This window comes from Taudactylus pleione, unplaced genomic scaffold, assembly GCF_031769625.1.
Source record: "Taudactylus pleione unplaced genomic scaffold, aTauple2 ptg000010l, whole genome shotgun sequence".
Lineage (NCBI taxonomy): Eukaryota > Metazoa > Chordata > Amphibia > Anura > Myobatrachidae > Taudactylus > Taudactylus pleione.
In genome coordinates this window covers 9,882,977-9,904,388 of record NW_028284413.1, presented here as the reverse complement: position 1 = coordinate 9,904,388, position 21,412 = coordinate 9,882,977, and the positions used below count along the sequence as shown (strand labels likewise).

Genomic DNA, 21,412 nt, shown 5'->3' with positions numbered 1-21,412 from the left:
ATAATTATATATATATATACATACATACATATGTAATTGGGTATATATACAGTATGGGATGTAGTCAGCATCCCGGCGTGTGGGATGCCACCAGCCGAAATACCAGGCTGAAATCTTGACAGCGTCGGGATCCCGGCACCAGAATCCCGGCCACTCGCATCCCAAAAGTAAGTATTGGGTGTTAGAGGGGGTTAGGTGTAGGTTGCGGGGAGGTGGAGGTTAGGTTTAGACTCTCGGGGGGAGGTTAGGTTTAGGCACAGGGGAGGCAGGGTTAGGTTTAAGAACTTGGGAGGAGGTTAGGGTTAGGCATCGGGGAGGGAGAGTTAGGGTTAGGGGTATGGTGAGACTGTCGGTATTCTGACCAGTGGCATCCTGGCTCCGGGATCTCATACCCAACCCATACATATATATACTGTATATATATATATATATATATATATATAAATATATACATATATATATATTTATATATCACACATATACTGTATATATATATATATATACATATATATATATATATATATTTCATTTAATAAGTGTATTGCCGGTCATTAGTAAGTATAAATATATATAAATATATATACAGTATAGTATCAATATTATTTGTATAAAAAGAAACCCACAGCATTATATAATGATACTATGTATGCATGCATGTGTTTATATTATATTTTAAGGTCTATTTATTAAGAGTCCTCTATTAATTGGAGGGAAGGTTGGCTGAGGGGTTGGCCCTAAGGTGGCTGGTGCTTGTCCATTTATAAAAATGGTTTGAGGCTGCCAACTGACAGGTAACTTTTTAGACAGTTTAGATGCCCAGAAGATCTGTAAAGCAGGATGCCCTGTATTCTGTGTAGAGCAAAGCTCCCATCGCTTCCCAGACCTGGCACATGCTACAAACACATGCCCCTGCTGCCCATGTCCCTTTGTGACATCACAGTGTGGGTGTGAGAGCGGATCATCTATCTCCTAGTTACACCACCAGAGAGTGACAGTAGCTGCTTAGTCTTAGTACCAGCAGTTACAGGCTCATGGAGCTGTCTCGTGTGCAGTGGTGCTGCAAGCAAGTGGTCCTTTGGATGCCAGTGGTCCTCGTTACACTGGGAGTGTGCTGGGGCTACCACGTGTATGTGTCTGAGCTATGTATTGGTGAGTACTGTACTTTCTGCTGACCCTAAACTAACAAATGCCCTGTCACCCAGGAGGGGAATGCACATCAGGTCTTGTGTGATTGTACCAATCTTCTGTGTTACATATACATGTACATGTGTATACATGTGTATATATGTATATATATATATATATATATATATATATGTATGACATAATATAAACTGGGGCACTTCTGTATGACATAATATAAACTGGGGCACTTCTGTGTGACATTATATTATTTAGGTACTGTATAATATAATATAAACTGGGGCACTTCTGTGTGATATAATATAAACTGGGGCACTTCTGTGTGACATTATATTATTTAGGTACTGTATGACATAATATAAACTGGGGCACTTCTGTGTGACATTATATTAATTAGTAACTGTATGAAAATCAGTTGAAAAATACACCAAGTAGGATTTTCATAACAGTGCGTTGCCTATTTTTCATGTGTTCACAAGTACAGGTGCTATAGATTGCATCAGATATTATGCAAGATGATATTATATACACTGGAAAGCTAGAAAGAAAAGCAATATATTTAGTAAAAGATGCAGACAGGATTGGTGCAGTTTAATGTTTTCAGCCCTTTAAATAGAAAGAAGCATGTAGAACCCAATTCAAATTCTCCTTCAAATATTGAGTCTCATACTAGTTCCAAATATATTTTTATATGAGCTATAGAAAATGAATCCGTATTTTTTAATTCTAAAGAAACCTTTCAAAAACAGCAAACAGTAATGTAAGCAAATTTATTTTTTATCTTCCTTTTACTGCAGAAACAATACAATCAGACACTGAAAGAGGTAAGTTCTTAAATAACTATTATTTATCTATAGCAGCCAGTGTTTTTAATTGAGAATTTTTTAGAAAGTATTTTTTCTTTTTTTTTAATTATTTACAAAGTTGCTTAAGACAGAATGATGCTACAGTATTTATTGTGTAAAACAGTGGCTAACAACAAAAAGGGAAGTTTTTTTGCCCTTATATGGGGGAAAAAAATAAAAGTGTCTATGACTTATTAATGGCTAAGTAAACAAAACAAAAACTTGTATACAAACATCAACAGATAACAGACAGTGGAATAGGTTTAAAGGGAGGACAAGTGTTCCAATTGTGAAGCGCAATGGAATATGTTGCCCTATATAAGAAACTGTTAATAAATAAATAAGTGCTTAGGGGGGATAGTACAGATATAGCCATGCTCATCTATGCCGCGAAGAGAGCGCATCGCGGCATGGATGGCGCAGCTAGTGTTCCCGCGTCTATGGCCGCAGACAACAATGGGGAGAACGCCGACTGCGCCTAGTCGCGGCCTGGCAAACGCTGCGCTATGCCAGCTTGCATCGTGGCATGGATGGCGTGACTAGTGTGCCTACATCTATGGCCACAGGCTACAATGGGGAGAACGCCGGTCGCGCCTAGTCACAGCCCGGCGAATGCTGCGCTATGCCGCGATGCATGTGCCCGTATGCACACATCACGGCAATAATGTACGCGGTTACATCTGTAGTTATTATTGTTACGCAGGGGATAGAGAGAGGTGAAAGGGCATAGTAAATAGGGATGCATCAGGATAGGTGCTGTATTTAAGGGACTAAGGGGATCAGGAGATGGTAGGGGCAGTATGCTGTGGAATTGAGAAGCTTTTTTGCCACCCTGGATTACATCTACTGCAAATTGAAATGTTGCTTTGCTGATAATTTTATTTTTTATTTCTTCTGTATATATGCACAAATTGAACCGATTTGGATTTCATTGCAAGAATTTACAGTCATTTAATTTACTATTATGATATTTCTTTGAACATGGATTGATTACCTTATATTGTCCTCTTTTTAGCTTTTCGACAGCACCTATCTGATCTCTACCTTTTACATTTTGCTGTTATTTTATGTATTTATGGTAATTTTACAGAACCCCCTCATCCAATTGCTAATTATTTCTTCTCAGGGACTAGTACCATAATAATAATAATAATAATAATAATAATGAGAAGAAGAAGAAGAAGAATAAAAAAAGTCCCAAGAAAAATTAGGCTAATACACTATTTATTTCTCCCTGATGGGGGTTCCCTTAATGCTGCTATTGCTCAGCGGCAATGCAATGGAGTGTATCAGTCTTTTTGAGGTAGCACTTGTTATAGTTAGAAGATGTGGAGAAGGAGCCCTAAATATAAAACAGATATATAGAGCAGCATTTGGGCTGATTGTGAGTCAGAGGCTAGTCCAAATGCGGACACAGATATCTGCAAACTGCGCAGGCTCCGACCACACATACACACACGGACAGAGGTTGAAAGTTCGGACGGATTGATCCGTCAGTTGATGGATCTCTCTTTGCATGAAATGGGCATTTCTGGGCGGCAATTGGGTGGCTATCATTCATCGCACACAACCGACCCATCTCATGGGAGTGGCATGGGAGTGTTGCCGGCGTGTAGGCAGATGTCCGGGCACGTTGGTGAGGTGCAGATTGAGATGTGACACCTGTCTCAGATGGATGTTATGCACTTATCAAGAGGTCAGTGAAAGTCTGCATACTAATGATGACAGTGGGCAGAATGATGCATACGCCTGAAGATGGAGTGATACTGTCATAGACAGTGGCGTCCCTATGGGGGTGCAGGCCACACCCTGTTTTCACCCTCGAAGGGGGTGATACCAAAATGCCGGCTCCTTCTCAGTGACAGGAGCAGGGTGCAGCAGTGTGACATTTTCCTGCAGCACTCGGCACCTGTCACAGAGGAGGAGCCGACAGTGCAGGTACTAGTCTCCAGGGGCAGCCTATCATCTCCAAGGATGCTGGGCACACCCCTGGAGTAATGCAATAGGGATTTCCTGATAGGCCATGCCCACTTATGTTAGGCCACACACCCTTTTCATACGCACACAGCTCTTGCACACAAGGGGAGTTATGAGGTGCGCATCGGGTGTCACAAGACACCTCTGGCAGATACTCTCGTTAGCATAAGGCAGTAAAGAGGCTGCTGCAGCAAGCTGGCATACAGGCCGTGGATGCATCCGACACAGAATCAGGACCAGAGTGTTGGAAATACATGGGCTTCAAAGGGTCGACACAGAAATGGTTGACACAGAATAGGTTGACACATGGTTTTTCATGAATTTTCATGATTTTTAGGGCTAGGGTTAGGATTGGGTTTAGGGTTAGGCACTTGGTGGAAGGTTAGGGATAGGCCGCGGAAGGAGATGGTTAGGTTTAGGCACAAAAGGGGAGGGTTATGTTTAGGCACTAAGGGGGGGGTTAGGGTGAGGATTAGGGTTAATAAATATATATATATATGAACTTTTTTAGTGTTTACCATCATTTGTGTGTCAACTTTTTGACCTGTAGACCATTTGACTGTCTATTTAGACTAGGGGTGTGCACCGGCCACTTTTCGTGTTTTGTGTTTTGGTTTTTGATCTTTCTTCGTGTTTTGGATCTGGATTGGTTTTGCCAAAACCACCCTTCAGTGTTTTGGGTTCTGGGTTTTGTGTTTTGGATCTGTATTTTTTTTTAAAAAAGCATAAAAACAGCTAAAATCACAGAATGTGTTGATTTTTCTGCTCCTATGCTATTATTAACCTCAAAAACCTTAATTTCCACTAATTTCCAGTCTATTCTGAACACCTCACACCTCACAATAGTGTTTTTATGTCCAAAAGGTTGCACCGAGGTAGATGGATGACTATGCTAAGCGACACGAGTGGGCGGCACAAACACGTGGCCCATCTAGGAGTGACACTGCAGTGGCAGACAGGATGGCAGTTTGAAAAACTAGGCCCCAAACAGTACATAATGCAAAGAAAAAAAAGAGGTGCAAGATGGAATTGTCCTTGGGCCCTCCCACCCACCCTTATGTTGTATAAACAGGACATGCACACTTTAACAAACCAATCATTTCAGCGCCAGGGTCTGCCACACGACTGTGGCTGAAATGATTGGTTCATTTGGGCCCCCACAAAACAAGCAGGCAATTAATCTGGCCCTGCACAAACTGGCTCTACGGAGGCAAGATGTCGTCCTCATCCTCCTCATTCACCGATTCCTCACCCTCTTCAGTGTTGTGTACATCCTCATCCTCACAGAGTATTAATTCGTCCCCGCTGGAATCCACCACCACAGGTCCCTCTGTACGTTCTGGAGGCTGGTCTCCCTCGAAAAGTTGATAATTCATTTTTATGAACATCATCTTCTCCACATTTTGTGGAAGCAACCTCCTACGCCTTTTGCTGACAAGGTTCCCGGCTGCACTAAACACTCTTTCGGAGTGCACACTGGAGGGGGGCAACTCAGGTAAAATAGAGCCAGTTTGTACAGGGGCCTCCAAATTGCCTCTTTTTCCTGCCAGTACATGTACGGAATGTTTGACATGCCTACTTGGATGCTGTCACCGATGTAATCCTTTAACAGACAGACGCACGCTTGTCGCTGCTGCTTTGAGGACAGTATCATATGCAGTGACAGAAGACTTGTCAGAAATTGTTGGCACGTCCTTCAGTCCGGACCAGATGTCCAAACCGGCCCTTGACTTATGACACAGGTGCACGCTTGGCGCTGCTACTGTGTTGATGCACGTGTGGCTACATCGCACACAAGTCACAAACACATAAAAAAAAAAGTTTTTTATTTCTTGGAGCACTTTGAGGGTTACACCACCCTTTAACAGACAGATGCACGCTTGTTGCTGCTGCTTTGAGGATGCAAGTGCTGCTACAGCCCACACAATTCACAAAGACAGAAAAAAAGAATAATTTTTTTATTGTTTGTGGAGCGCACTTTGAGGGTTACATCACCCTTTAACAGACAGACGCACGCTTGTCGCTGCTGCTTTGAGGATGCAGGTGGAATCTAGACGGGATTTGGAACCGGGGACACACTACCTCCATCAATTGTCTAAATCCCACTGCACTAATGGCGGATACCGGACGCATGTCTAACACCAACATAGCAGTCAAGGCCTCAGTTATACGTTTTGCTTCAGGATGACTGCTGTCGTACTTCATCTTCCTCGCTAAGGACTGTTGGAGGGTCAATTGTTTAGTAAAAGTAGTGGTGTTCCTACTTCCTCTCTGGGATGATGAACAACTCCCAGCAGCAGCACTAGGAGGAAGTGGTTCTTGATCTTTCCCTATTTTATTTTTATCGGAGAAAGTTTGGTCCTCCATTTATGTTATATTGATATATACGTGCGGCTAAGGCGCACACAAACACAGAAAATATTTTTTTATTTTTGCTGGAGAGTAGTGCACTTTGTGGGTTACACCACCCTTTAAGAAATGAGTCGGCTCTTTACTTATGGGACACAGGCGCACGCTTGGCGCTGCTACTTTGTTGATGCACGTGCGGCTACAGTGCACACAATTCACAAACACAGAAAATATTTTTTTATTTTGTTTGGAGTGCCCTTTGGGGGTTACAGCACCCTTTAGCGGTCAATCCAGCCGGCCCTTTATTTATGGGACACAGGCGCACGCTTGGCACTACTTTGTTGATGCACGTGCGGCTACTGCGCACACAATTCACAAACACAAAAAAATATATTTTTTTATTTTGTTTGGAGTGCCCTTTGGGGGTTACAGCACCCTTTAGCGGTCAATCCAGCCAGCCCTTTACTTATGACACAGGCGCACACTTGGCACTACTTTGTTGATGCACGTGCGGCTACTGCGCACACAATTCACAAACACAGAAAATATTTTTTTATTTTGTTTGGAGTGTACTTTGGGGGTTACAGCACCCTTTAACGGTCAAGCCAGCTGGCCCTTTACTTATGACACAGGCGCACGCTTGGCACTACTTTGTTGATGCACGTGCGGCTACTGCGCACACAATTCACAATACAAAAAAATATATTTTTTTATTTTGTTTGGAATGCCCTTTGGGGGTTACAGCACCCTTTAACGGACAAGCCAGCCGACCTTTTACTTATGGGACACAGGCGCACGCTTGGCACTGCTCCTTCGTTGATGCACGTGCAGCCACAGTGCACACAATTCACAAACACAGAAAAACATTTTTTATTTTGTTTGGAGTGCCCTTTGGGGGTTACAGCACCCTTTAGCGATCAATCCAGACGGCCCTTTATTTATGGGACACAGGTGCACGCTTGGCACTACTTTGTTGATGCACGTGCGGCTACTGCGCACACAATTCACAAACACAAAAAAATATATTTTTTTATTTTGTTTGGAGTGCCCTTTGGGGGTTACAGCACCCTTTAACGGACAAGCCAGCCGACCTTTTACTTATGGGACACAGGCGCACGCTTGGCACTGCTCCTTCGTTGATGCACGTGCAGCCACAGTGCACACAATTCACAAACACAGAAAAACATTTTTTATTTTGTTTGGAGTGCCCTTTGGGGGTTACAGCACCCTTTAGCGATCAATCCAGACGGCCCTTTATTTATGGGACACAGGTGCACGCTTGGCACTACTTTGTTGATGCACGTGCGGCTACTGCACACACAATTCACAAACACAAAAAAAATATATATTTTTATATAATTTGTTTGGAGTGCCCTTTGGGGGTTACAGCACCCTTTAACGGACAAGCCATCCGGCCTTTTACTTATGGGACACAGGCGTACACTTGGCGCTGCTCCTTTGTTGATGCACGTGCAGCCACAGTGCACACAATTCACAAACACAGAAAAAATATTTTTTTTTTAGCACTTGGGGGGAGCACCCATGATGGACAGAGCACCCCCTGGACAACACTACAGCACCCCTTTAGGACTGGGACACTGCACAGGAATTTGGAGTGGACACAGCCCCTATGGACAACTGACTGCACAACACAGTCCAGCCAGCCCCTATGGACAACAGCAGCACAGCGCAGCACAGCACAACACTACACTGCACTACAACACTACACTACACAGCCCAGCCAGCCCTAACTCCCACCCTCCCTCTTCACTGTCCACAGTCGAGTGAGAAAATGGCGCCGACGCGGGTATACTTATTTAGGATCCAAAACCCGCGAGACCTGGAAGGCGGGATGATGACGTTTTGCCTCGATTTCAGATCCGAGTCAGGTGGGAAAAGTTGAGCCTGACTCGGATCGGGGGGGCTCGGGGGGGTTCAGATTTCAGAAATCCGAACCCGCTCACCCCTAATTTAGACACTGCCGATCTTTTATATCACACCCCATATTTCTCCCAGGCAGCCTCAGTGGGCCACCCCCTCAGATCCCGGCATCCTCTAGCAGCCGCCTAATGGAAGCGCAAACCCTGTATATAAGCCTTGTATAATACCCACAAAAACTGGGGTGTTTTTCAATGATTTAAGCTTAGTGAAATTATATAAAAATAGTAAAAAATATGAAGAGGAAAAAGGAAATACGATTTGATAAAAAACAAAGCTGTGTTCTATACCTATGATTCCAGGGGGTAGATTCACTAAAGCTTCTAAACCAGAGAAGTGGAGGTGGTGCCCATAATAACCAATCAGATTCTGTCTATGATTTTGTAGAATGCATTAGAGAAATGATAGGCAGAATGAAGGACACCCAAGTAAAATGCAGAGCTGATTGTGTTGTGGTGCTAACATAGAGGTCCCAGCAAGGTGGGAAAGCATTGGAGTCAGCAGCAATGGGTGGCAAAAGTTGTTATGGGGGAAAGTGAGTTAAACTTGTAATAAGTTGAGCAGAGGTAGCTCTCTTGGTCTTGGTGTAACTATAAAGCTGGAGGAATGATGGAACTTATAGGGGTCTATTTACTAAACAGTGTTAGGAGATAAAGTGAACGGTGATAAGGTACCAGCCAATCAGCTCCTAACTGCCATGTCACAGGCTGTGTTTGAAAAATGGCAGCTAGTAGCTGATTGGCTGTTACCTTATATCCGTTCACTTTATCTCCTAACATAGCTTAGTAAATAGACCCCACAGTCTTATAACAGCTGAAGGGTTGCAGTTTTTTAGGCCATGTTAGTTTGTTTGATTGTGATGAGTTGTGTTTTACTAACTTTGGTTTTACTGTTCTAGTTATCTGCTTGGTGTTTTTTCACCTGCTTTTGATAATCTCTCTGTGGTCCTATTGGACAACGGTACGTTCAAGACCAGCAAAACCACCCAAAGAGGTAAATATCAATGTACAATATTAATTTATTGTGTTTCATACCTGTATCTACTACAACACCAAGGGGTCTATTTACTAAACAGTGTTAGGTGACAGAGTGAAAAGTGATAAGGTAACTGCCATCTCACAGGCTGTGTTTGAAAAATGACAGTTGGGAGCTGATTGGCTGGCACCTTATCACTTTTCACTCTGTTTCCTAACTAGGGATGAGCGGTTCCACAGAATCCAAACCGCTCCAAACATAGGGGATCTGGGTCCACCCGAATGCTGTTCAGGTGTTCCCCACCTGACTCGGATCCCCCTTCGAGGCCGAGCAGCAGCCTCCTGACGTGGGATCCTGGAGAGAGAATCCGACATCAGGGCTCCACAAGTGTATGGCAGAACGCAGTTAGAGCGGTCTGCCCTACACTGTAACAAACACGCTGCCGCGCTGGCGGCAGTGTGTTTGTTATAGCAGCCAATGAGAGTCAGACAGACTCTCATTGGCTGCTGCGTAAAAGGAGGGAGCCGGCTGGAGCTCAGTCATGAGCTCCGTCTTCTGGCTCCCCCCGCTGCAGGTGCAGAGAGGAGCGGACGGTCACGTTCATGGCATTGTGTGTGTTTGTGTAAGGGGGTGCTACTGGGGGCACTGCATGGTATGGGGGGGATGGTGGCTACTAATGAAGTACAGAACCCTCTGGATCCGCAATTAGAAGAAATCCCAATGTCCATAGAGTGACTGTTGAAATGGCTTAACGTGTTTCGCTGGATATTAGAGCTCCAGCTTCTAACTAGAGGTTTTTATCATATATTTTTTCCACATGTATTAATTGTTTACAATAAATGTGTATATTGTCTATTTAGACATCCGCTTCTCATCTATTCATTTTTATTTATTTATCTATTTTTATAGTATATTAGCTATTGAGCGCCAGTCTCTCTATTTTTACAGCAGCACAATGCCAACTTCAGATGGCGTAAACTGTGGGGGCCAAGCTCTGGAAGGATTCCTGACATCTATCACATCCTCCATAGACACCTATGGGGGTTGCGGATGCTGTCGGAAGTGGAGAGACTAGATATCAGAGAAATCTGCTATGATCCCTCCTTAGTCATACTTGCCTACGCTCCCGGAAGTCGCGGGAGGCTCACGATTTTTCAGGTAACCTCCCGTACCTCTGGAATAGTAGGCATGGAGATCGGCGGGTCCATGAGTAGGAGCGGAGCTTAATGACGAGATTCTACAAGAATCTCCTAATCTGGCCACACCCCCTATTTAAATATGCATTATTTGCAGCAATTTACTGTAAGGGGCGGGCTTAATGATGCAAAATGCCCTCCCTCCCATCACCGCCCACCTGCTTCTACTCCCAGGGAGGAAGAATAATACGTAGGCAAGTACAGTATGTCCTTAGTGTATCTGGGGAGTACTTAGTATTTGTGGATATCCCCCCACCCCAAAAACAGATCTTTTCAGGGAATATGCTGCAAATATTTCTTGATAAATATTTGCAGCATAGATTGAATAAATAGTGTCCAAAATAGTAACTCAACTGATCCAGAACACGATTAAATATTTGACTGGGTACAGGATCATTGGAAATAATGTTTTCCATTTTGAGAGCTGCTTACATGTATTGCACTATCCCTGGTAATATCATTAAAACACAAGAGGTATATTTACTAAAGGTCGATTTTAATCGATTTATAATTCATCAAAATCGATGTTGGGTTTCTGGGTCTTAATCACACATTTACTAACCTTTACTTTTTTAAGCATTAGCAAATGTGTGATTTAGCTTCAGAAACAAAACATCTATGTTAATCGATTAAAATCGACCTTTAGTAAATATACCCCTAAAAGTTCTATATTTTGACTCCAGTGACCCTTATAGGGGAAAAATAATGCAAGAGGGGCATGAAAGTCTTCTTGGCTGGCAACCTCTGCAAGACTTCTTACGTACAGAAATCCTCATGTGAAATAAAAATAAACTTAGAGAGGGAAGTGTAATAAACTGGGATTTGTGCACATCGCTGTCTTTAGGCATTTTTCGTCATAAGATTTAAAGGGGGATATTTTATCCTTAATAAGATATTTTATCCTTAATAAAATCACTGCTTTAAATCCTGCTACAAAAAAATGCCAGAAATCAGTGATGTTGCAGACGTTATATTTCTCACAAAGGTGGAGATTTATCAAATCTTCATGAGAGATTAAGTGAAGAGAGATAAAGTACCAACCAATCGGTTTCTATCATTTATCAAACACATTGATCACACAGTAGTCGCCATCCTAATGCTATCCTGTGTCTGTGCTTTACCTTAGTTTTATTTATCGGAGTCTGACAAGGAGTTGTACAAGGAGAAGCAGACGCAAGAAGACAAGCAGCTTATTCTCTGGGCAGCTGCTAATCGCTTGCCCATCAATACAATATCAGGTACAAAAGGTGGAAAACTAAGAAGGGAAGAGGTTATCTCATGGTGAGACGTGTCTGCAGGGGTGGATCGGGGGGGTGATCAGGGCAATCGTCCCCACTTCACAAGACTTCTCTCCTACCCACTACACATTAGGAAGGGAGAGATCAGAGACTGCTGCTGCTCAGTGGCAGCAGTCTCCCTTCCCAGCCCTCTTGGGAGGGTCCAGGGAGGCTGTTGCCACTAAGCAGCAGTAGTCTCGGCTCTCTCATTGCCTGATGTGCTGCTGTGTTATATAGCGCCCAGCAGTAGTGGGCAGGAGAGAATTGTTCATTCAGTGTGAGTGAAGTTTAGATTAGGCCAGTGGTTCCCAAACTTTTTGGAATCACGTCACCCTAGAGTATCAGCATTATTTCCAAGGCACCCCTGGGCCAAAAGTTTCTTATTGAGAAATTCAGCAAACTTAAATGAAGTAAATTGTGATTATATGTCACCCTTAGGTTCAGTTATGTGGCGATTGACAGGGCTGCACTTATATTTGTCCACATATTTGTTGATTTGTAGCCATTAGCGCTGGTTTTGCCATTCACATTGACTAAAAATAATTTTCTTTGGTACTGGACTATAAACCCGAGGCACCCCTGCAATTGCCCTGAGGCACCGGAGGGTGCCACGGCACAAGGGTTGGGAACCACTGGATTAGGCTAAGGACTGAGAACTTACATTTGTATCATTAAAACTCTTCCTCTACTGTACTGTTGGGTTTTATTAATTAACCTTTGTTTTCTTTTTATATAGTGATGAGATATTGTGATAAATGCCAGCTGCTGAAGCCTGACCGGTGCCGCCATTGTTCAGCCTGTGATGTGTAAGTCCACAAATTGCTTCATATTTGCAATTTTGTCCTTGGTATAGAGTCACATATTTTATACCCTTTTCACTCATAACCTAAATACCCAGGTTTTTGCTAGTGCACGTGAACCGACCCGGGGGTGTAAACTATGGGGTCTATTCATCATCACTTAATTTCTAGAAAAGCAGGTGAAAATGAAAATTTTCATCTGCAATTGTAAAAATTAATTTTTCGGGCCATTCATCAAAAAGGTATTGCAGGGGGATATCACAGATATCTCCCGCTTACCTTTCTCTCCCGGAATGGCCCGCTGTCCCCATACACTAGTATGGGGACAGAATTCATCAAGTTCAAAAAATACAATATTTTTGGAGCTTGACTGTGGGAGCATTGCCATCTATGGGAAGGAGTCCCAGGTTACAATGTGGGATGCTTTCGGTTCTATCCGCCCCTGTCCGGCTCCTTCAGTCCAAAAGGAGCAGTGAAGCGCTTTGTGGAGACAGCTGATTTTTGGTTCAGCTGTCTCCCCACTCGCGTCAAGCTGTATGTCTCTCCAGTGCTCGCGTCAAGCTGTATGTTAATTATTGGTTCGGACCCCAATAATTAACATAATGAATAGAGCCCTATGTGTGAAAGGGGCTGACCTGGGTCGCAGTCCTGGGTCAGCAACCCTGTTTGGTAGCAGGGTTATTTCTGGGATCGACCCAGGTCGCCTGTAGTGTGAATGGCATATCCTGGGTCGTGATGACCTGGGTCATGTGAGCCACCCCCATCCCTCTTACCTGGCAGCAGCAGCCTCTCTCCCCAGCCAGCAGTGCTGCACTGTAATGGGACCAGGGAGGTTGCTGCCCCTGAGCAGCAGCAGCAGTCTCCTCTGCCAGAGCTGGGGGTAGCAATCACACTGAACGTCTGCCCCCCTCCTGGATTTGCCCCTGGCTGAGGTACTGCAAATATTTTTTTCTATAGTTTGTAGGATAGCAGTATCCTATATTGCATTTTGCTAACTGATTGTTTTAGTAAATTAACATTTTTGTGTATTTTTTTTACTTTCAGATGTGTACTGACGATGGACCATCATTGCCTTGGGTATGTGCTGGTTAGAGACTTGCAACTTGTCTGATGTGTTTTATATTTATTGCTTTGTGATTAACAAAGAAGTCTTGTGTTAATTACAGGCTGAATAACTGTGTTGGATTTTCCAATTACAAATCCTTCCTGCTGCTGGTAATGTACGCCTTGCTGTCTTGCTCTTTCGTTGCTGGTACAATTCTCCAATATTTCATTCTGTCCTGGAAGGTAAGATTGTCTTTCTGTTGTCCTGTGTGAGGTATATGTATGTGAGTTTCACCATTACTGGTTTTAAACATTTTAAAAAAAATCCTTGGACACATTGCCCCTGCAGTGTTACATGTTAGCACATCATTGGTGGCGATGTCTATAGGGACCTTGGTGAACTACAATTCCCATACTGATATGTTGGCTGATCATTGTTTTGCCTTTCAATACTGGTAATCAACAAATAGTAAAGTATAAAGTGTAGAAAAAAGGAATTGATGAGAAATGCATTCAACATTCACAATAATAGGGATTTCTACAGCACTAAATGTTGAATAAACAATAATTCAGGTGCTAATAAAACTATAAAAATATATATAGTGTTCCCAATGGTATGGTATCACCGTCAATATAGAAAATAAGCATCAGCAGCCCCATTTGAGCTCTTAGACACTCACTATAAAATTTATAGTGAGTATAATGACCCTCATCTGTATTTCCTTATAGTGACCCTCCTTGTCTGTATTTTCTTATATTGACCTCCTCTTTCTCTGTATTTTCTTATAGTGACCCCCTTGTCTATATATTCACTCTAGTGACCCCCTTGTCTGCATTTACCTTATAGTGACCCCCTTGTCTATATATTCACTCTAGTGACCCCCTTGTCTGCATTTACCTTATAGTGACCCTCTTGTCTGTATTTTCTCTAGAGTGACCCTTTTCTCTGTATATTCCCTATATTGAGCCCCCTTTTTCTGTATTATCCCTATAGTGACCCCCTTATCTGTATTTTCCCTATAGTGACCCTCTTGTCTGTATATTCCCTATATTGAGTCTCCCTTTTCTGTATTGTCTCTATAGTGACCTCTTGTCTGTATATTCCCTATAATAACCCCCTTGTCTGTAACTTTCTCTAGTGACCCTTCTTTTTTATTATTTCCCTATAGTGACTCCTCTTATCTGTATTTTCTCTATAGAGACTCCTCTTGTCTGTATTTTCCCTATATTGACTCCTCTTGTCTGTATTTTCCCTATAGGGACCCTCTTATCTGCAATTTGTGTATAGTGACCTACTTGTCTGTATATTCCCTATAGTGACCCCCTTTGTCTGTATATTCCCTATAGTCACCCTTGTCTGTATATTCACTATAGTGCCCCTCCTTGTCTGAATATTCCCTATAGTAACCCTCCTTGTCTGTATATTTCCTATAGTGACCACACTTGTCTGTATATTCCCTATATTAACCCTCCTTGTCTGTATATTGCCTATAGTGACCCTCCTTGACTGTATATCCCCTATAGTGACCCTCCTTGTCTGTATATTTCCTATAGTGACCACCCTTGTCTGTATATTCCCTATAGTGACCCTTCTTGTCTGTATTTTCCCAATAGTGACCCTCCTTGTCTGTATTTTCCCTATAGTGACCCTCATTGTCTGTCTATTTCCTATAGTGACCACCCTTGGCTGTATATCCCATATAGTGACCCTCCTTGTCTGTATATTCCCTATAGCAGGTGTGGGGAACCTTTTTTCTGCCGAGGGCCATTTTGATATATATTAAATTTTTTGTGGGCCCGGTGTAGGCCACACTCCCTCCATGTGATGTCACACAGGGGCGGAGCCACAATCGCCGGTGATCACAGCAATGCCTGGGGAATCCCGAGGATCCCCTGGGGAGCTGTAAGGGCAGCTCCTGGCAGCACTGCTGCATAGATTCTGGCTGCAGGATGCCATTCTAGGCACCCTGCTAGCCAGATGAGGCTAGCAGAGAAACGCTCAGAGGGCCAGACCTAATGATTCCACGGGCCTTATACGGCCCCCGGGCCTGAGTTTCCCCATCCCTGCCCTATAGTGACCCTCCTTGTCTGTATATTCCCTATAGTGACCCTCCTTATCTGTATATTCCCTACAGTGATCCCCCTTGTCTGTATTATGTTTACCAAGCTTCTCAAACATGCTCTCCCCTCCTTGATGTCCCTTATTGTGTAACGCACCCCCACTCCCTCCAACCCCGTCTATATGCTGTTTAATGTTTTTAAAATGCTCTTCATCACCCCCCCTTTCCCCCAGTGTGTAATTACCATAATACACCCTCCTCCCTCTGCCTGTCTGTTCCTTCACACGGCTTCCCTTCCCCTATCCAGATTTCTTTAGTGCTCCCTGGCTCCCCCTGTAGTTTACATATTAAAGAAGGGCCTTCCATCCTCAGTCTAACCCTGTCTGTCCCTGAACCAATAGCCCCTGTGCTGGCACCCTCTCTGCACTGGAACCCAGGGCACATGCCCCTGTTGCCCCACCCTCATTACGCCACTGTCTGAATCAGGCCCTTAATTCTTTAATACACACAGGGAAACATCTAAAACTATTCCACAGATAACATCAAAAAACAAGGCGGTGCCCACAGCTGCCAGTTATTCCGTCATTTCTTTAGCACAGTCTAGAATATTAAAGCAAATATCTAGTTCCTATGGCTACAGTACCTGATTTTCAGTTCCCTGTTTCTGAAGTCCCCTACATATTATAGTAACACAAAGGTTGGCTACTCTTTAGAGAAAGTAGATTAAGATATATATTTTGTGGATTTTCAGACTGCCCTTTAGACAGTTAAACATTAAAAAAAGATATCCTTTAATTAGGGATGTGCGCCGGACCATTTTTGCTGGATTTGGGTTTGGTTCTGATTTGTCGTCCGGCTTTGGATTGGGATTTGCCAAACCTGCTGTGATTGCTGGGGCGGGGCTTAGCGCCGGGGGTGGGGCTTAGCACCGGGGGGGAACAGCGGCGGCCGGTCGGCGCATGCGCGGGCACTTTGTCTCGTTTTTTTTTGTGAAAATACCGTGACTAGTGTGCGGATGGGATTCGCAGGGACAGAGCTTTCTCGCAAGCTCTGTCCCTGCAAGGGATTTGTAGTAAATTCCTGTGATATTGCCTGAATTCGCAATGCGAATTCAGTCGATAATATCACACTACAATCTGCATTCAACATGCAGATTGTAGTAAATAGAGCCCTAAGCGACAGACACCGCAGTTTAAAGCACATCTATGAAACATTGCCACTCACTGCCACTCACTACTGAGTCACAGTACTTGTGTGTTATGGACACACAGAGGGCTATTGCCCAAGGAGTCACAATGCTTGTATCCACAGAGGTCTATGCCCAAGGAGTCACAGTGCTTGTTTACACAGAGGGCTACTGCCCAAGGAGTCACAGTGCTTGTATACACAGAGGTCTATGCCCAAGGAGTCACAGTGCTTGTATACACAGAGGGCTATTGCCCAAGGAGTCACAATGCTTGTATACACAGAGGTCTATGCCCAAGGAGTCCAGGGCTTGTTTACACAGAGGGCTACTGCCCAAGGAGTCACAGTGCTTGTATACACAGAGGGCTACTGCACTGCCCAAGGAGTCACTTTACACTGTACTACTACACTACCCCTACAGTCACTTAACAGCACAGCCAGTAGCCACTAGTCTGGAGACTGGACACAGTCAACTTCCTTGCCGAACTCTGCGCAGCATGCGTGCCGAGTGACAAATGGCGCCGAAAATCCCGGCAGCGTGGCGCCATATATAGAGGCTGAACATCATCCAAGTCTCGCGAGAATCCGACATTGGGAGTATGATGTTCGGCCTCGAAGTGGGATCCAAGTCAGGCGGGAACACCCGAGTCGCGGCTCGGGTGGATTCGGATCGCCAGTGTTCGGAGCGGTTCGGATTCCACAGAATCTGAACTGCTCATCTCTACCTTTAATGCACATGTATTTTCTACATGCTCATTTACCCTGCCACTGGGCAAACATAAGTCTTAATAATCACTCTGCTCTTTTTCTCCCCTTTGCAGGATGAACAGAACACTGAAATATCTTTCAACATCCGTCGCCTGTTCTATGTATCTGCAGCATTGTCCATCATATTGTTGATGCTCTTCATCATTAACTGCTGTCTCTTAGTGAGAAACAGGCTGACAATTGGTAATGAAGCTCACTCATAGAATTATGGAAAGATAGTTAAATGATGGCGTAGTTTTCTCCATTAGCATTAGAGGGACAGAGATGATAGTGTAGCACCGTCCTGTAGGAGGAAGGCGCATAGAATAGGAAATAATTTGTTCTCCCTATAACCATCTGTAGTTTCATCGTAGGAAGTGGGCGAGGGAACTTTGGGGGTCATTCAGACCCCCAAAGTTCGCTCGCTAGCGGGTCGATGTTGTGAGAATGCGCATGCGCACGACGGAGGGAGCTCCGTCGTGCGCATGCGCGAGACCCGGCGAGCGACGAGAAATACGTCGCTCGGGGTCTCGCACCAAGGGGGCGTGCTGTCGATGGTGAGCCTACCATCTGAGTCCGGCCCCACTGACATCAGTAATGATGTCAGTGGGAGTGACTTTGGCTCTGATAGAGCCAAAATCACTCCTGGGCTTGCGGAAGCGAGACCCTACCGCAGGGTCTCGTCGCAAGCCCGATGGTCGCAATGGTCTTTGACCATCGCGACCATCATCATGGACGCTCGCATAAGCTGTGGGTGGTAACCCACAGGTATGCGAGTGTCCATGAGGACGCTCCAAAAACAGGTAGGAGGGCCCTGATTCAGAGCGAGCGCTCTGGTCAGAGCGTTCAGCTCTGAATCAGGCCCTTTATCTCTTCTTTTATTTGACCTAATATGCAAGAAAAATAAACATTTATTTATTGAACTTGCACTCACTGGTCATCTTCTACTGACAACTGCAGTGTAGCAGGAGGAAGATGTCAGGCCTTCTCCTGCTGAAGGATGCTATTACCCTGCCTCTGTTTACTGCCTGGAACATGTGTGTTATTGCCACTAAAAGTGTGGATACGTGGTTATTATACTGGATTTCCCTGGCCCTCATTTAGATAATGAGCTTCAAATGTGTTTTACTGTCAGATGAGAACATTTGTGTACTTCAGGATCTTAGTCTATTTCTTATATAGAGAGAAATTGCAGTATGATTACATTATTGGGGGCATTCATGAGTAAAAAGGTATAACACAGTCAGAGTCTATAGGTTGCTAGCACAATTTGGAGAATGTAAAGAAACACCTGCTTGGTTACACATAAACATCTGTGACTTATCCATGTTTTTTCTGTGTCCTCAATGTAGAACTGATCTTTAATGATGCCTCTTCTGCAAGAGATGGACTTCCTCTTGGTTACGAGAACTTTCAAAGAGTATTTGGGCATCAGAAGATGTATTGGCTGCTACCTATAAATACAAGGTAAGCTGGTAATGTATAAATAAAATTGTAATCTGAAATGTCAGCACACATGTGGGACCTAATAAACAGCATGTGCCTATAGGATGTGTAGTACTAAGATTAGATCAGCCATCACTGCTTTAAATCTACTGTGTTAGTTCAGGTCTCCCAACATTACTGTTTTTTAAAGGCATTTTGCCACTGAAAATTATAATCAATAATATGTCTCTATCTGGCTATATAACCTTCAAACATGTTGAAATCAATGCTGCCTCACGATCCTCTGCCTATCTGAAAGAGACCAGGTAGACACAGTGATGGATCCAGGGGGGCAATCAGGACTCTGATCGATCCCCTCCCCTCGCCATCCCCTGGATCTGTCACTGAGTAGGCAGGTGGGAGGAGAGAGTACATAGAGTACTATTTGAATTATCTTTATTATTATCATAACTCTTATCTAACAACTGCTCTGTCTAATAACTGAACTGCTCTCTCTTTTATTACAGCCTGGGAGACGGATATTCTCTGCCAACTGAACATTACGATCCAGAGAAATATGCAGAGTAAAACTGGGCAGGGCCGGATTAATTATGGGGCAGGTGAAGATGCAGTGCAAGGCCCCCCATGATAGTAGGCCACAGAATCCACTACAGTGCAGACAGAAAAAGAAAAATCCTGTCAGCACCAACAGCATTCTGAAGCCCTGACCATTTACCTCCTGGGCCCCTGAAACATCACCCATTCACAACCCCACCCACCCCACTCAGGTGGTAGGTTTATTGAACTCCATCTCCCCTGGGGAGATGGCTATGGGCCGCCTAAAGCCCCACCTCCATGTAGCCCAAAGCTCCACCCCTATGTCATTCTAAGCTCAACCACCTGGCGATCTGGCAGTGAAACAAAGCGGCAAGGGATAGTGCTGTCTCGGCTGTCACTCATTGGAGAGGATGGGCCCCAGCAGTGACATATTTGTGACAGCCTGAGATGGTATCTTCCAGAGCAGAGTGGGCTGCAGGGCTCTAAAAAGAAGAAAGGTATACACATACACTCCATACTTTGTGTATACTGGAGAGAGAGAGAGAGAGCATAGTTCTGCCTTATTGTACTAACACTTATTTGTAAATCATTCCTAAATTGGCATGGAGTGAAAATTTGCACACACAAATATCAACTTTTAATGATGTGTGAAATAAAAATTAGAGTTTTTCTGTATGGTGTTTATCTGTAATAAATGTATGTATACAGCAGTGTTAAAGGCAGTGGTAATAAAAATAGTATTTACTGGTTCCATATATATGGGTGTAATACAATTGTTAAAACAATGTGTCAATTTATAAAATAGTCACACATCCAATGTGCTTTAAAATTGATCATAACTAACATATATGAAAAAAAACATAGGGCCTGATTCAGACCCACTCGCGAGCGGCTGTCCGCTCGCAAGTGGGTCGATGTTATGCACTGAGCATGCGCACGACGGAGGGAGCTCCGTCGTGCGCATGCGCCAGACGCGACGAGCGAAGGAAAGTCCTTCGCTCGTTGTGTCCGATCAAAGGGGGCGTGCTGTCAATGTTGATTGACAGCACACCCCCTTTGGTGGGCGTGCCAGGGGCGTGCCTCCCTGACGGGGGCGTTCCCACGGGAACGCCTCCCGTCAGAAGCCGGCCCACTGACATCACTAGTGATGTCAGTGGGAGTGATTTTGGCTCTGATAGAGCCAAAATCACTCCGGAGCTTGCGGTTGAAAACCTCAACCGCAGGCTCCGACTCGCAATTTCGATGGTCGCGATGGTCTCGACCATCGTGGCCATCACAAAGCACGCTCGTATAGCCTGTGGGTGGTGACCCACAGCTATACGAGCGTCCAGGAGGACGCTCCATGAAAATGGAGCCCGGCCCTCATTCAGAGCGTGCGCTCTGCTCAGAGCGTACGGCTCTGAATGAGGGCCATAATAAGCAGATATAACAATCAGCACAAGTCCCCTGCATAAATTTGATACTTACATTTACTAAAAGTTGACTTTTGGTTGATATAAATTTTTGGTCAATTTTAGCAAATCAGAGATTTTCTAAAGTAAAAATTAACATCAAACAGACCAAAAATTTGACTTTAGAACATCGGATCAACCATTGATACCTTTACATAGACTACAATAGAAACCAGAGATTTACTAATGGTCGGTTTACAAATCAATTGAAAATCAATGAAAAATAGACTTCAAGATCGACCAGACAATAGACCTGCCTGAGGAAGGTGAATTTGGAAGAAGCACTGCACAGATCACTATGATCAATGCAGGCTTCTTAGACTTAACAGCAATTAAATAGTTAAAAGTAAAAAAAAAAAGCTTAGGGTCCCCCCTAAATCCATAACTAGCCACGAATATTTCAGCCTGGGCTGGTACAGGAAATTGGGAGGGGGATTTCAAA

At 44.0% G+C, this 21,412-nt stretch overlaps 1 protein-coding gene across 1 annotated transcript; it reads left to right on the top strand.

Annotated features, from left to right (window-relative positions):
• Window positions 1-1,031: 1,031 nt before the first annotated feature.
• On the top strand, window positions 1,032-19,549 carry LOC148542684 (palmitoyltransferase ZDHHC20-like). Its single transcript, XM_088467438.1, has 10 exons — window positions 1,032-1,149; window positions 1,941-1,967; window positions 9,151-9,245; window positions 11,550-11,661; window positions 12,437-12,506; window positions 13,545-13,577; window positions 13,667-13,787; window positions 17,611-17,740; window positions 18,889-19,003; window positions 19,489-19,549. Exons 1-10 carry the CDS (start codon window positions 1,032-1,034, stop codon window positions 19,547-19,549), a joined length of 882 nt encoding a protein of 293 aa, XP_088323564.1.
• Window positions 19,550-21,412: the final 1,863 nt, after the last annotated feature.

What these genes read in the sequence shown, in the direction of transcription:
- LOC148542684 (XM_088467438.1), top strand. Translation starts at nt 1,032, where the DNA reads ATGGAGCTGTCTCGTGTGCAGTGGTGCTGCAAGCAAGTGGTCCTTTGG. An exon ending in CAGCAAAACCACCCAAAGAG is followed by an intron (nt 9,246 to 11,549) that starts GTAAATATCAAT and finishes GCTTTACCTTAG; the next exon opens with TTTTATTTATCGGAGTCTGA. An exon ending in GAGAAACAGGCTGACAATTG is followed by an intron (nt 17,741 to 18,888) that starts GTAATGAAGCTC and finishes TCCTCAATGTAG; the next exon opens with AACTGATCTTTAATGATGCC.